Below are 16,855 nucleotides of genomic sequence, written 5' to 3'. Positions count from 1 at the left end.
TTTTCCTGTGTCCCTGCCGGGTAAAAGAACAGCAACCAATTGCTCGCAGCGATAGGCTGCCAGCAACAGGGCGGAGGAGGCTCGTCAGAGAGGTAAGTAATGATGAGTACCAGTGGCATTTTCATTAATTCATTCATCACTGTGATACTAAACGAAATATGTCGCTGTATGTTCTTAAATGGGGCCCTAACTTTTCCTTTCATTAAAATAGGTTTAAAGCAAGGCAGGGCCGTAGCTAGGGTAGTGCGGCCAGTGCCATCGCACACGGCACCACAGATCAGGGGGCGCTGTTTGGGCCTGTCAAATTTCTGTTTATTATCATTCTTGCTTGTAGCTTCCTCTTATTTCATCTCCAGCATCTCCTGGCCTCCTCTATTTCTTCCTTGGCCCTTCCCCATGAAGCCATGGCCCTTTTTTGGGTGCATTATGTCCCATTGAAAAATGAGGGGGGCGCCAATGCTCTTTCTGGCACAGGGCACCAAAAAGTCTAGTTATGGTTCTGATACAAGTTTTCTCAAACTTGATCCTCAAGGCACCCTAACAGTCTAGTTTTTAAGGATATCCATACTTAAGCACAGATGGTTGAATCAAGCTTACTAAGGGCCTGACTCAGAGATAAACAGTATTGCACAGGCGCAAGAAAGCGGCTGTACAATACCGTCCAACTAAAATGCAGATGCAGGAGGTGTCTGTAGGAAAAAGCCACCGCCTGCATGCATCTGCGATCAAGTGCAGCGTCCATAGATGCTGTCTCGGATCACCATTGCAGCTATCGCATGCAATGGTAGCGATGGTTGCTCCTTTAGCCAGGCTAAGACTTACTCAGCCTGGACGGTTCTTGGTAGCTTCGAGGCCAGGAAATCCACGTCCACTGACGCAGACCCTGGCCTTGCCCCTCCCTGAAAACAGGGCAACACCCCCCAATTTCCATAAATGCTGTCCAAGAACGCCTTTGCTCCAAGAACCCTTCAAATGCTCACCCTGTCAATCAGGCTGCGGCATGGAGACTGCAAGCAAACTCACAGATGGAGATCCACACATGCGCAGTACACTACACATCCTGTGCATGCAGCGTACAACTCTGAATCAGGCCTTAAGTCACCTGTGCCACATGCATGATATCCTTAAAACCTGGACTGTACGGTGCCTTGAGGACTGGTAAAGAAATAACCTAGACAGCAGTTATAGCTGAAGGTGTGATATTTGGAAATAAGCAGCAGGTGGCGCTGTAACAGTCACACATAAATCGCGCTTGGGAAAGTTTGGCCCGCGTGTCGTCCCGTCCGGCTCTGCACTGTCTGTGGCGCTGCTGACATCCCAGCTGCAGAAGGAGGAATCTGTACCCACTTCTCTGACACTATGGCCGCCAAGAGAGCCCTGGTGATCCTGGCCAAAGGCGCCGAGGAGATGGAGACGGTGATACCTACTGATGTGATGAGAAGAGCAGGAGTGAGTATAACCTCTGCTGTATACAAAGCGCGGCAGGTGTCATTGCTGTGTAATGTGTGCAGGGAGCTCTGCCATGGGGAGAGAGTGCAGGGTAGTTAGTGTTACACAGGGATGGCTGGTACCTGTGCTGAGTGGCAGTGGGGTACTGCATTTTTTTTGAGCCGCTCATGTTATTCCCCCTCCTCCCCATACTGTCCCTTTAAACTGGGTCCTAATGAAGTAAAAAAAGTTCTGTGGCTTTAATGAGTATGATCAATAGGAATATGACTAATATATGGGATGTGGCTAATACTAGAATATATATTTTTGGGATATTCTGCCTTTAATTGATCTGTGAAAAGATCTATAACTTGTTGAGGAAAAACTCATTTAGAAAGAGATATACAAAGGTGAGTAAGACAACTTTATGGTGATCAAGGTTTCAGACTAATGATATTGAGATAGTAAAAACTCTATAGCGACACCCTGGTGGCAGTTAGGAGGGTCCCGGTGGGGTAGGCTGTATTTTCCCTTCGCGCTAGGGACCTGGAAGTGATGTGAGTGAGGGCGGAAGTGCAGTTCCAGTCCATGACAGCCAGATACAGAAGAACTTTGTCCCCACTTACACAAGTTTGTTGTCCCCTCGTGGGCTTGCTGCGCTCGCCATGCTTCGGGCACGATGGCTCGCTGCGCTCGCCACATGGTTATATTCCCCCTCTATGCCCACTTGGATGGCAGGGAATGACGCTGGACACTGGCTGATGACGTCAGGGTCCTCTCGGTGAAGGGGATTTAGACATTACCGTCCCGGTGGCTGGCTGTGTGGGGGGCCGTTGCTGGGTGGCTGGCTGTGTGGGGGGCCGTTGCTGGGTGGCTGGCTGTGTGGGGAGGGGGCCTTGCTGGGTGGCTGGCTGTGTGGGGGGCCGTGGCTGGCTGTGTGGGGGGGGGCCTTGCTGGGTGGCTGGCTGTGTGGGGGGGGGGCCTTGCTGGGTGGCTGGCTGTGTGGGGGGGGGGCCTTGCTGGGTGGCTGGCTGTGTGTGGGGGGGGGGGCCTTGCTGGGTGGCTGGCTGTGTGTGGGGGGGGGGGGGCCTTGCTGGGTGGCTGGCTGTGTGGGGGGGGCCTTGCTGGGTGGCTGGCTGTGTGGGGGGGGGCCTTGCTGGGTGGCTGGCTGTGTGGGGGGCCGTTGCTGGGTGGCTGGCTGTGTGGGGGGCCGTTGCTGGGTGGCTGGCTGTGTGGGGAGGGGGCCTTGCTGGGTGGCTGGCTGTGTGGGACGTTGTTGACCACTTACTATGAACATTTGTCTATTGATAAAATATGTTAAATGTGCTGATGAATCCATTTATTATCTAGTTGTCAGTTTATAACCTTCCTATGATGTAGGCACATGGAATCCTCCTACATGGCTCTCGCAGTACTAAGGGGTAAATATATTGCACGTTGCAAGTTTCCAAAATTGTTGATTTTTGCCGGCGGCTAGCATTTCTGTCTCAAAAACAGCCGCCTGAAAGTTCGTAAATTAGAATAGTGCAGCTCACTACGCTTACCCCTAAATGTAAGGTGTTCGGCATATTTTTCGCAAGCATGGAAAGTGATAGAGCAGTGTTTAGAGAGCCTCCAATGTGTTTCAGTCTTTTTGCAAATTATATTTTAAGAGCTGGTAGAAGTTAATGAAAACAACACTTTATCTTGCAGTTTATGCAACTTCAGCTGATCTTTTGCTTGTTGGTAATGTCCTTATTACGGTCGTCTTTCAATAACTACGAAGGTTCGATTTTTGTTGTCACAGCATTCATGTGGGTACTACACTTGTGGCTTTGCCAGTTGCCCTGAATCGTGTGGCAAGTGCCATCCTCTTTTTATTATTTTGCATGGCCGCTATATGTATGTGGTGGGATTATTTTGATAACCCCCCTCTCCTGTTTCTTTATCAGATCAAAGTGACTGTTGCCGGACTAACTGGCAAGGATCCAGTTCAGTGCAGCCGAGATGTAGTGATCTGTCCTGACACCAGCCTGGAGGAAGCCCGGGCACAGGTAAGATGGTGTATTTGGGTGGGCATCCATTATTTCGTAGCAGTGAGTCACTTCAGCAAGATGGAACTTTGTATTTTTATTTACTGTTTGTGTGGTCGGCCGGCGTTCCTGGAAACGGGGGCGTGTTAGGCTTACTCAGCTGGCCATTGGCCCGGCACCTTCCATTATCGCAACCACCGATGGTCGCGATGGTGATTCCAGCCTGCGACCTCTGTCGCAGTGGTGGGATCGCAAATGCAGCAGGGGGTGTCCTACACCTCCTCCTGCATTTGCATAATAGCAAGGATCACAATTGCAAAGCTGCCTGCATGCACTACACACTACAGTATATGCCTGCGTGCATAAATCATATATCTGTAGCCTGCATGCAGCTTTGCAATTGCGATCCTTGCTGAATCGGGACCTTGATCCGGGTATGCAGTTGGTCTGTGTGTCTGGTAATCTTATATGTGACCAATTATACGTTTATGCTGATACTTGTTAATGGAACTTTTTTATATGGCAATTTGTGTTTTACTATCATGCAACCTGATTACCAAAAAAAAAGTGGATAGGCTATTTTATTATTTCATTATTATCAACACTCAGAGAGACCTGACCAATTTTTTTTGAAGATTACCAAAATGGGCTACCAGATCTGCCGGTGTGTGATTAGCCTGACTTCCTCCTAAACGTTTAAAGCTCTGGACATTGCCGAATGCTGTTCTGTGACCTCAGCCAGGCAGAGCATTGCAGCAGTAAAGGTCACATAATCTGGCCATTGCTCAGTCTAATTTAGGAATTACTCCTCTGCTAATTCTACTTCCATCTGCAGCTTAGCTCTCATACGTGCTGCTGTTTTGTCAACTTTACAGAGGAGAGGGGATTTTATGAAGCCATATTTGTGGTGATTTAACTTATTTTACAAGGTCAAATTTTTTTTGTTTATTTATTTTTTTCTTTCTTTCTTTCATGCAACAGTTCAAAACCAATCCACACACCCACACCGTGATCTGTGCTGCAACGGTCCCATGTCTTGCCATTTAAACTGTATATTACAGAGAAAATGATCATACTTCTATTTCATTCCTACATTGATTCACATAGTGATAGATGAGATCTTTCGAATGGTGAAATTTCATGGGTTGGCTTTCTGGTGATGTCATTAAGCCGCTTTTCCAGTGATTATTTCACTATTTGACAGCCCTCTGTACCTGGTGAGTGCAGACAGACTGCAGGATTAAGGCTGGGTACACACACTAAGTGACTCGGCAATGCAATACCCGATGGTACCGGTTAATGATATATCAGACGGTTGGTACACCCTGCACGATCCAGTGAATGACCGCACGATATGTCACGCATCGGCACCATTGACCTTGTCGGAAGCTGAGTCGCTCCATCGGTTGTGCATGCAGGCCGATGGAACGACCCGTGGGAACACACTAGGCTGGCCAATATATTGGCCCGTCCGCGCGATCGGACGACACATTATCTAGTGTGTACCCAACATAAGATGGTAGATCCCTGGGATGGAGATAGGGCAAAGGTTTCAGTAGAATGAGGTGCATGTAAGGATTGCTCCCAAGTACCATTGGCTTTAATAGCAACTGCTGCAACCCCTGTTTCTACATAGTTTATGCTCCATACTGTGTGTAAGGAATCCACCTGCCCTTTAAGGAAATAACTTTAATTGATCTGAAACAAGCACAGAAGTCTGTAGCTCAGTGTAACCAGTGGGTCGTGTTTTGTTTCATGTAGGAAAAAAATAAATAAATTAATATAAAAAAAATAAAATGGAATAATAAGCTGAAATGTATAATCTTAAAATGAATACATCAAAATGTAAATGTTTTTAGGACCCACAAGTCTAAAAGCAGAACAGCAAATAACTGGTGATGTAGTGTTGTCAGTAACCGGGGAAAGAGACTTTGGTGTTACGGTTTCGGACAATAAGATGATAGAGTGGAAGGAGCCAGTAGAATACTTCTTCATACATGAAGAGTCTGTCATTGTTCCTGTAGAGGGCACTGTTTTTGTTTATTAAAAGCAGATTGCAACAATATTACATAAATTAGAATACATACATTGCACATTGTTGCATAATAATTTATAACTTCTTATTTCTTCACACGTCGCCTCACACCCTACCCCTTTAACAGACCCCCACAACAATAACAAAAGAACACCCCTCCCCCTCACACTCCTAACCTAGCCCTAAGTAGCGGAAACTTAAGTACAGTCATCTAGGTGTATGTACAGCATTCCTCTAAATTTTACTCAACACCATTCCTGTGACAGGACAGAAAGCCTTTAAGAATTGACAAGAAATAAGATTTTTGCTACCCAATCAAGGGGGCCTCAGATGGCGCCACAACCGGGACCAACTGACCGCGTTCATCCTCTCCTTGTCAATGTTTGTTATCCTTCTCACCTCATACAGAATCTCAACTACCACCGTCTCAAAGGGAAGGACTTTACCCTGATTCGTAATCTAACTGCTACGCTAACTAAAAAAATAGTGCACAAATCAAACCTACCGTATCTCTTGAATGCCCCATAAGCTCATTCAGGGTAACTCCCCAAAAAGGCACGGGAAGCGCAGAGCTCTTGAAACCTTTTTATACACATTTATGTTAAAGGGACACCCACAGAAAAAGTGGTCCATGGTCTCCTCCTCCCTGTGACACTCCTCCCAGTGGGCAACCACGATCATCTGCACTTTTCCATACGAAATTCCCTCTCACATAAAGCCTTCCATGGAAGGAGAGCCAGGCGATTTCTCTAAACTAACAAAAAATGGCAGCTGCTCAATCAATCTAGCAGATCAGGTGCATGAAAGGGAGGAGTCATACTAAGTAGAAAAAGGAGGGGGGTTTAACCCCCTATTGTTCCTCAGCACACTGAATAGTACCTGCAACAATATATGAAAACTATATGGTCATAGAAATCAGAGATATTAGTTGCATGCAGTTGCAAATACATGGGAAGCTGCTAGGCCACGTCACTGCTTCTCTGTCTCTAACAGTCCCTAACACTAAGGGGTTCACATCTGGGGCGCAGTGCACCCCGAAAAATGTCCAGCCCAGGACCCTCCCAGGGCATCACATGAAAAATGGAAAAAGAGTGACAGTGCAGTGTAAAGTATAGGTGTGTAAGACTAATTAAGGAGTGTTGGAAAAAGGGGTTAAAATATATGTGAATTATTACATGAAAAAAATACAAACATAATATGTGATGTAAGAAGCAACTATGTGTATTAAGTGGTGATGCCGTGAGGGGGCCCAGCCAGACCAGCCCCGGGGGCCTTACACCCGAACGCTCACCCCAAATGTAAAATATACCAATTATAAGGGCTCATGATAAAGGTACATATAAATTTTGTCAAATGTAAGGCCTCCTGATAAAGGCACATGCATAAATGCATCCACATTGAGAGCCAGCTTACCTGAGAGTCACCCCTGGGAACTCCAACTAGCACTACTAGAACCAGCATGCCCTACTAATGCTGTCTCTAAACTTCAGGGGGATCCTCTGAGAGTTAATAAGAATCAAAACCTCTGAACAAATCTCACCCAGGCAGTCTTTTAGCGACAGCGGGACATAAAAATAGGCATGCAGAATACTCAACTCCCAACTCCCTCCTGGTTGAGTTTCTCACATCAACCATGTCCAGTCCAAACAGTCTTATCACTTTCAGGCACAGGATCACATAGATCGGGAGGTATCCATGCTGGACTCGATGTGAGGACACTGGTAATGCTTCACCTGCATACACTGTATATAGTTATGGAGGCCCTATTTCCAAAAACATAGTTAAAATCGAACAACTTCATAGGAGAGCTACTAAAACTGTTGTGGGCATATGGCAAATATGGTATTACGTCTCAAATTCATTATAAGCAATTCAAGAATGCATGAAACAAAGGTATTGGGAAGACTTTGAAAACATTTCTGGTAGAACCTATAGCTTCTTTTCTGGCATATATAACATTGTGATAGTGAGTGGTTGGCTGTCACTGCCAGTCTGTAGGTGAGGAATACATCTGTGGGCAGTCTGGCAGTACAGGGCGACAATAAATCTGCTTAATGCCTTGTGTCAGATAAATGACAAGTTTTGCAGCCCACTGTATTGTGTCTGTACCGATCTAACACCTGAGGAACATGGACTCACAAGTGTACAGTAGCCCTTAGATGTGGGGTGATGGGCTACAGGGTGTCTCACACTGAACTTGTTACATATCAACAGTCTGCCACTTCTATATTGGTTTGTTTCTTCCTTCAGGGCCCGTATGATGTTGTGGTGCTTCCTGGGGGTAACCTCGGCGCTCAGAATCTGTCAGAGGTAAGCCAGCTTTACTGAAGAGACTTATATGAAGTTACATTTCATAGTGAAGTGTACAAAAGTCAATCAACCAACTCATTGGGGTCCTGTTATTGGTCCATTAATGACTTTGCTTGGTTCCTGTTTCATTAAGCATTGCACCGTGCTAATTGTGATTCATGCGGAAGTGATATGTGCTTTCGGTCAGATCTGTGGCACAATCTTACAATGTGTGTGCACCGTACAATACGTCTGTCTGTACTTAGATCGCCCTATAAACCTCGGCCCTTCCCCTGCCGGCAGAACCGGGCTACATACCTCTGCAATGTCAGTGTGGTTAAGAAGACATTAATTTAGTGGAGTAACATAGTATTAGGCTGTAGAATATAAGAAATGGTTTAAGACTTAAAACTTGATGTGTATTGTGATAATGTATAACTTCTTGAGTGAGAATACAAGCTGTTTGTTCTGTATTCTTACATCTGAAGGCCATGTGGTGTCATGTGGGCATTCTGAAGTCTATAGTGCTAGAAAGACTTCTCTACATGGTAAGAGACCTAAGGATTGGGATGGGCTAATGATAAAACGTGGATCCCATTTTCAGCATCAAGGAGCCTCCACTATGTCAGTCTTACTGTTCTGTAATACAAGTGTGACCTTTCCATTGTAGCAGATCGTCCTATTTTATTGGCTAGAACGAGATGCCTTGTTGTATTATATATGGTACATTACATTGTTGTGATGCTTCATGGTGATTGACTAACGCAGCTATTCTTTGTCACCATGCTAGGAGGATGGTAGAGTATTAGATGTAGTAATACACTAACACTAGGGATAAAGTGGGGGAACTGCTTTCAGGGTTAGTGGGTCTAGTTATGAGGTTCTTTTTTTAATCTGCAGGTTTTGGTACATTTTCAATGTCCTTCTAAAGCAGGGATGGGGAACCTCCTGCCCGGGGGCTTTATAAGGCCCTCGAAATCATGGCCCTCAGAGCTTTTTTCTGCTAGCCTCATCTGACTAGCAGGGTTCCTAGAATGGCATCCTGCAGCCAGAATCTATGCAGCAGTGCCGCATGGAGCATCCTTACGGTGCTACAGATGGTCACTCCGCTGAGGATGTTCCGGGCATTGCTGTAATCACCGGCTATTGTGGCACCGCCCCATGTGATGTCACATGGAGGGGACGTGGCCTGCCTGTTCTATATATCAAAATGGCCCTCGGCAGAAAAAAGGTTCCCCACCCCTGTTCTAAAGGATCAATGTGCCTTTATCTCCAACTTTGGAATACATATTGCCTGTTTAGGCTGCAGTCCTCTTACTTTCTACTGACCTATAAATATATTTAAGGCTATATACAAAGAGGATGGGACCCTTAACAGCCCAGAATCCAGAAAATCCTATGACACCAGGCTAGGGCCTTTACACTGGAATCCACCTGAGCACAAAGCGGGAATATTTTGCTCCTCCTAAGGTGTATTGTGGGGGATCACACCACTCCCTCTCCTACATTCTGGGTAAGGGGATCCCAATACCACAGCAGTCTGTGTATCCATTTTTGTTTTGTTTTTGGTCATCAAAAGTAATAAATAGTTGCCCTCAAACCTTCAGCCTGCGTCATAAAAGTTCTTTTCCACATCAACCAAAAGGCCAAGAAGCAATGGAAGGATCTCCACAAAATGTCTGATAGCTCCCCATGGTTTCCCCTGACAGTGGAATATGTATTATGTCTTTGAGAGAGAAAGTACCAACCAATCCGCTCTGGGTACCACAATTTCTATGGCTGCCGCGCTCTGTTTGGGGTTTGGAGCTGCCATATGTCACCACCACAGTTATTTGTATTTTCCAAGAGGTGGATACATCAATGTAAGAACCCTTCCCATAATCGCCAATTATTTCATTTAACGCCTTCTTACCCCCAAGTATTTTCATAACCTCCGTGACCAGACTCCATTTTGTTCTGTTCTTGATTAAAATGAGGAATGTATTTTCTACTTTGAGTAGTCAACTGAACGTTCCTTTGTGTTTAGGAATGATTGGCCTCTTTGGTAGGCTATTGGGCTAAAGCTTTACTTTAGGAGGATTCTTTAGGGGTGAAATAATGGACTAAACATGCATATTTTCTCCAGTCTGCTGCAGTAAAGGAAGTGCTGCAGGAACAGGATGCCAAGAAAGGCCTAATCGCTGCCATATGTGCAGGTAGGGACCTGCTATTATTTCCTATGTAATAATATTGATGTACGTCCTAAGACTTATTTGTTCTAATCTAGATGTAACCACAATTCGGATATTTGCTCTCACTTGTTTTAACTGGAACTACATTAGTGGAAGGGAATATTTGTTGTTGGCTGGATACCGTACGTGCTACTCTTCTACACCATCTATACATGTTCTAAAGTTGTAGATAGAACTGTAACCATACGTTTTATCCAGTCACTCAGTGTGCGCTAACGGGCGGCTGTATATTCGCCTGCGGTGCCTTGCCATAAGTTATTCCGGTCGGCGCATGAGACACTATGGAAATGGGGGTTTATGTATTACTATGAAGACCCCAGTGCTAGTTGTCCGTGCGGTAATCAGAGGCTAAGCATACATTACATAGTTGGAGCCAGTGTTTTGACACATTGGCTCTGTTGTAGCGTTAAATGTAAAATTGTGGCTTTTGTGTACATGCAAAAGTGTGCACTGTATTTCGAGCTGCACATAAGGACATTAATCTTTCATCTTGCCGTACAGGTAATCCTGGTGAGACTCGCGCACAAGCCTTATGAACTAGGCATGGATTACGCCCCCTACAAGGAGTTTTGACGCTCGATATAATTTGATGTGTCTACTTTAGTAACGTTTCCAGCACAAGTGGGTGTGCGTATAATACCCCTTTCAGACAGACTACCTGGGTAATACACGGGTTTATCAACCTGTGACTTTCCTGGGTCTCTGTCCCCAGCCCTGGTACAGAGCAGGGTTGTGGACACAGGACTTCGACCCGGGTCGTTTGCATTCACACCGAGTTTTTGCCTTATGTGTGAAAGGGTTATAATAGAGGCTCTGCTCCATGTACAGACACGAGTTATGTGTATTTTACATTCACCTTAAACAAGTCTCATTTTCACATGGTGCAAATCTTTACATGAGGCCCATTTACTTGATTGTGGATTGATTGCTTCACCCACTCACACCTGAAGTGTTCACCCTACCTGGGAGAGCAGGCATTGCTTAAGGCAGTAGTTTGCACACTGGGTGCTGCAGGGCACTTGCAGGGGTGGTACAGGAACAAGTGAAATTATATATGGACAGTGCTGGTGGCTGCCATTCATAATAGAAGTGGACAAACACGCTGATACTCTAGTGCACAGTAATACAAGGAAGATTGGGAACCACTGGCTTAAGAGCTTGTTAACACATACAAATAAATCAGATGTATTTCTTTCACTATGTATGGAACAGAGGCGTGTCACTATGTATGGAACAGAGGCGTGTCATTTGTTTAAATTTGACATTGCGGAGTATTTTTGTGGCTCGGGCAATGGGACAGCATGGGGGGGTAATAAAGGAATCTTATTGCTGAACTCAGAGCGCATCTATGGTAACTGAAACATAACAAAGTGAAAACTATTCTGCCGCGTATCCACTAGCAGATATTAATGAGTGATTGCACAATTCCGACATCGTAATCGTGCACTATAATGTCGGAAACGACCAGCGACGCGCGCTCCTACTGCTTGTTTCCGATATCCATCGGCTGAACGTACCAGTCAGTCTGCCGATAACGACAGATTGGCCATGTTCGGGGATGATGGAGGGTGCCTACACTGAATGACTGATCGTCACTGCAGGGGATGGGGAACGATAGTACGATTACGATGTCTTAATCGTACCGTCCCACTATCTATTACTGGATACGCACCTTTTTAGATGTGTATTGTGCCGTCCGGCTTGTTGCAGGCTGTCCTTGTTTTCTTGAGGCTAGTTGACCTTATACTGTTACAATTCATTGCTTCCTTTTGGGTGCCCTTGGCAACAGCCATTTTATAATACCCCCTGCAAGCTGTCAATCAACTTTTGTTCCCTCACCCTTATAAACACTAAGCGTCTCCTAATTATACATTCCTGGTAGCTTTCTCTCACAAGAATGCAGCATGCCACAAGGTGCGCTAGCCATTGAATGGCTTATAGGGATCCTTTTAGATAAATGATGCCGCGGTGTACATGTTGGGATGATCGGGGTTATGAAACCTCTGTAACAGAAAAGCACAGACTGTGGGCAACTTGAAGACCTCATCACTGATTTGTGTCAGTGACATTTGCAGCTTCATGGCTGAGCGAGAAATACGTCTGCGAGCTAGGTAGTGTCTGTATGGGATGTAGTTAATAGACCAGCAGACTGCATGCCGCCGGTCTGTATTCCGACAACTAAAGCCCAACAGGGGACTTAAGAAAGGCGTTGGAATATCAATGCCTATCTTAACCCCGACACCAGAATACAGAAAGACGTTGGACTGATCGAGGGAAGTCCGGGCGCTTTAGCACTTGGCCGCGGGGGATGGTTAGGTTTTAGGGACTCCTGGGGTGGGTTAGGATAGGGGGAGGGGGGGTTAGGCCCCACTTGGGGGAAGTTAGGGTTAGGCACCACCCCAGGAGTCTTAGGGTTAGGCACCACTAAAAGGGGGAGGGGGGGGGGGTTCATACCCATTCCGTCTGTATGGCTGCTACCTGTAGAAGATGATGCCAAATACTAAGGTCCTTATCCTGTATGTTCTTCCTAGAAATGTTTACACAGTAATCCTCAGCAACTGCAGTGACACACAGGTGATGCTGGTGGGGGGCTGTTACAGTACGTAGGTGGGATCTTCTATAGGTCAATTTGTAGAAAGGGTGATGAAAATCACTTTAATCAATTTTAACTTGGAAATCGCCAAAGGTCATTCGGTTTCAGACTTTCAGGGGTCAATTTACTAACTGGTCGACTTTTAGATCTATTTAAATCTTATAAACCTCAATGGCCCAAAATCTGCATATTAATCATCTGTAGTGTTTTTTTTAACTTCAATTGATGTTGAAACACTACGGATGATAAATATATGTATTTTTGCATTTGGAAAGCCCATTGATGACTACATGAGGGGTCAGGGAAATCGGAGACATTTGGGATTCACAATGCTAGAAGTTAAGGCTATTCTATCACTATTCGGGGGTGGCTGATGATAGGCCACAGACTGAGCTGTACCCACCAATTTCCATGTGCCCATTTGTTTTACTGAAGTTTTTAGTAGATTTTAAGACTTTTTATATTAGCCGTCCCCACTGTTTTACCCTTTATGGTGACATCTCCAGGATGTTTGAAGTTTGTTAGTGCAGCTAAATTGCACAAAACCATTTTAAATGTATCTAGAAGAGAATGTACTGGGGCAGGAACTGCGAGGCAATGAGGACAGATGGAAGGACTAGTACGGCTTGCATATTATTTGTGTATCCAGACTAGAAATTACTGTGCTGGGAACCCTATGCTAATTGATGGCTCTGACTGTACATTTTGCTGATTGTAGGCCCCACTGCACTGCTGGCTCATGGAATAGGATATGGACGATCTGTCACTACTCATCCCCTAGCGAAGGATAAAATGATGACTGGAGGTGAGTGGCCATAACTATGGATATAATATGATGGGAGGGTGGTGTAAAGACATGGTATAATAAATACTATTACTGCCTCACAGCACTGATGTCGTGGGTTTGATTCCCACCATAGCCCTAACTGTGTGGAGTTTGCATATTCTTACCGTGTTTTGCTTGGGCTTTCCTCCCAAAAATATACTGATGGGTTAATTGGCTCCCAACAAGAATTTAATTCCTGTGTCTGAGTACATGTGATAAGGATTATAGATTGTAACATTCACTGGACTGATGTGACCCATACCTCATGCCGGCACTCTAAGCCAGTGGTTCTCAAACTCTGTCCTCAGGACCCCTCACAGGTCATGTTTTCAAGGTCACCCAGCAGGTGCACAGGTGCATTCATTACTCACTGACACATTTTAAAAGATCCACAGGTGAAGCAAATTATTTCACTTGTGATTCTGTGAGGAGACATGGAAAACATGCACTGTTTGTGGTCCTGAGGACCGAGTTTGAGAACTTGTACTCTAAAGCTGCATACACTGTAGGATCTGCACAACCAATGATATTGCTGAACTATTTCCCTTGAACTTTCTGTAGTGCAGGACAAACGATATTGGGTGTACACACTGATAGATATCTATGATAGAGACGTTTCAGTGAAGTAATCCTGCCACATCTCTGAACATGCAAATCTTGATGAAATGGTCCAAGTTGGCCTGCATGTACGTACGACCATATATATCGTTATCGTCTGACAGAGTACGGTATTGCACAGCCTCTGCGACTTTGTCCTTTGTACTCTTGTCTAATTAGATGTCCTTTGTACTCTTGTCTAATTAGATGCCGGCTGCTATGATCCGCTGCCGTGCCCGAGGACCCAGCCATCGTATTACTTGCGTGAGCATCGGCCATCTGAGTAACTCTCGATTACTTATGATGGCCATGAAATTCACACCTCCGGGGCCAGTGAATCTGCGTCAGAAGACCCTGACGCCGGCCTAGGCACAAATTGAAAACTGGGTTGACTCCCCCTGCCCCCTCCCCCCTGTTTTCTTGAACTTTGGCGGTCGCAGCTCCCAAATGGCTGCAGCATTAGTGACTGGGAACACTGTGACCATTGCTGCAGATACAGATCATGCGCCGACCGGCAACTTTCGGCGATGTACATGGACCATCGGGTTCGCATGCAACTCTGAATCTGGCTGTAAACTACACAATACTGTCAATCTCTCCCCTGCGATATGTCACAGGATACCAAACATTAAATGTTGCAGGCAGCTTGGTAGTAAGTTAACACCTGCAGATAAGAGAACCCAAAATAGAGTTTGAAGTGGGCAAAGGTTGGCAGGCAGAGAACCTACACTAAATATGTACATACCTGTATATTTGTAGATCTACACTGAAGTGCCAATCTACACTGAAGTGCCAATAGTCATGGGATAGACAGGTACCTATTATAGTATAGAACCCCCAATAGCTCAGTGAAGTGCAGCAACTCAACTGGCATTGATTCCACAAGTGGATGGAAGGCTCTGAAGAGATATTGACCCATGCTGCCTGGATAGCTTCCCACAGCTCCCTGATGGTGCCAGATCTTGGGTGTGAATGGGCCTCTCCACCATGTCCCATAAATGCTCGATTGGGTTCATGTCCGCCAAACGTGGTGGCCACACCATTCATCAAAACTCTCCAGAATGCTCCTCAAACCAATTCTGGAGAACTTGAGACCAGTGACACAGTGCATTATTCTGCTGGAATATTCCATCATTGTGGGAGTACATGAAGTCCATGAAGGGCTGCAAATGGTCATCAACCAATGCAACGTAGCTGTTACTGGTCAATGACAACTTGTTCAGGCGAACCAGCAGACCCAACTTGTGCCACGTGAACACACCCCACCATTATGCATAAGCCATCACCAGCCTGCACTTATGCCATATTTACAACTGGGGTCCATGGACTCATGGGGTCTGCGCCACACCTGAACCCTACCATAAGCCTGAAACAACTGGTAATGTGACTCATAGGACCACGCCAAATGTTGCCAGTCCTCTAGGGTCCAATTAGCGACGTCACAAGCCCAGGTGAGGCGCTATGTCCGGTGTCGTAGTGTTAACGGACACTCTCTCTGGTGGGCCTTCTGCTGCCATGGAAGCTAAAGAACGCTGCACTGACCTGCTGTATGTGTGTCTGGTACCTCCTGAATTGAAAGTGGATGTGATTTGAGCCAGTGTCACTGGTCTGTTACCACGGACAATTCTGGCCAGGCGCCGCTGGTAATATGATCATTAAGCACCCATGGTCGGGCCATTGCGCTGTCCACGGTGGGTGGTGATGCCTTCCATGAGGTATTCCGGTACACATGTGACGCAGTAGATTTAGGAATGTTGAATGTGTCCTGTCCGTCAGGCAGCCACCATCATGCCCCGTTTTGAACACCCAATAATTCAAGATGCCATGAGCAGCCTAGCCAGTGTTCAGACTGACTTGCAAGATGTCAGATTATAACTGATGCAGGTCTGGGCATCTCCAAGACTTCAAAGTACAGTGAGGCCACCTACCAATACCTTTACATAAAGTTATCCCTTGACTTTTGGCACTTCAGTGTATAGATAGCACAGGCTGCATGTATTGCATACACATCTAATAGTTAGTATTGGAGATCTAATAGTTGCCCTGTTCAGTCAGCACAAGCCAATGACATCACAGACGTCTGAAGCATGCGCTTTACAGTTTGAAAGATTTTTATACATCTTAAAGTAGTGTTTATTAACCAGTGTTGGGTCCATCTTTCCTTTTCTCTTCGAAACATGCCCAAGTCACTCTTGTGTCTCCGATGTCTTTCCAGATCACTACAAGTATTCGGACAATCGAGTGGAGAAGGATGGACATTTCCTCACCAGCCGCGGACCCGGCACCAGCTTCGAGTTTGGGCTTGCTATTGTGGAGTATGTGGCTGGGAAAGAAGTGGCTGATCAAGTAAAGGCACCACTTGTTCTAAAAGATTAAGACCACCATGGGCAATAGGTGCCCACCTTGCACTTTAAAAGTAATTCTTAAATATTCATGCCTTCTAAAGCTGTGGTGTCAAGAATTTTCTGAAGGTCCCTTCATTATCAGTAATACTGCACTTCGTACATGTAAGACCTATTCTGGTTGATACAGTAATGGTGATACATGTGACTTGGCTGATTTACAATAAACCCTTTTTTGAAGTTTATTTTTATTCTTCTCTAATAATAAAATTTATAATAGTCAGGAATGTGGTGGTAGAGATGTGCCTCACCCACTGATTCTTTTTAGCTAATATGGCGCGATTCCCATGCTGTGCGCATTTTGCGTTTTAGGCTGGGTACAGTCTAAACGACCGGCAATGTTGCAGATGTTCGGGGCTATTTTCTAGTGTGTAACGGCAATCTTGCATGGTCCAGGGCGAAGGGTAGATTTAATGAGACTGAATGATCACTTGTTTCGTCT

At 45.5% G+C, this 16,855-nt stretch overlaps 1 protein-coding gene across 1 annotated transcript; it reads left to right on the top strand.

The window, feature by feature from the left end:
* Positions 1–1,251: 1,251 nt before the first annotated feature.
* PARK7 (Parkinsonism associated deglycase) lies at positions 1,252–16,598 on the top strand. The gene is made up of 6 exons (XM_088455772.1): positions 1,252–1,449; positions 3,360–3,461; positions 7,726–7,785; positions 9,890–9,959; positions 13,307–13,393; positions 16,227–16,598. Exons 1-6 carry the CDS (start codon positions 1,360–1,362, stop codon positions 16,385–16,387), a joined length of 570 nt encoding a protein of 189 aa, XP_088311898.1. The 5' UTR covers positions 1,252–1,359; the 3' UTR covers positions 16,388–16,598.
* Positions 16,599–16,855: the final 257 nt, after the last annotated feature.

The sequence above is a fragment of the Taudactylus pleione genome, unplaced genomic scaffold (assembly GCF_031769625.1).
Source record: "Taudactylus pleione unplaced genomic scaffold, aTauple2 ptg000671l, whole genome shotgun sequence".
In the NCBI taxonomy this organism is placed as follows: Eukaryota; Metazoa; Chordata; class Amphibia; order Anura; family Myobatrachidae; genus Taudactylus; species Taudactylus pleione.
The sequence above is the reverse complement of the archived record's forward strand: the minus strand, read 5'-3'. Positions and strand labels throughout refer to the sequence as shown.

What these genes read in the sequence shown, in the direction of transcription:
- PARK7 (XM_088455772.1), top strand. Translation starts at nt 1,360, where the DNA reads ATGGCCGCCAAGAGAGCCCTGGTGATCCTGGCCAAAGGCGCCGAGGAG. An exon ending in ATGTGATGAGAAGAGCAGGA is followed by an intron (nt 1,450 to 3,359) that starts GTGAGTATAACC and finishes TTTCTTTATCAG; the next exon opens with ATCAAAGTGACTGTTGCCGG. An exon ending in GGATAAAATGATGACTGGAG is followed by an intron (nt 13,394 to 16,226) that starts GTGAGTGGCCAT and finishes ATGTCTTTCCAG; the next exon opens with ATCACTACAAGTATTCGGAC.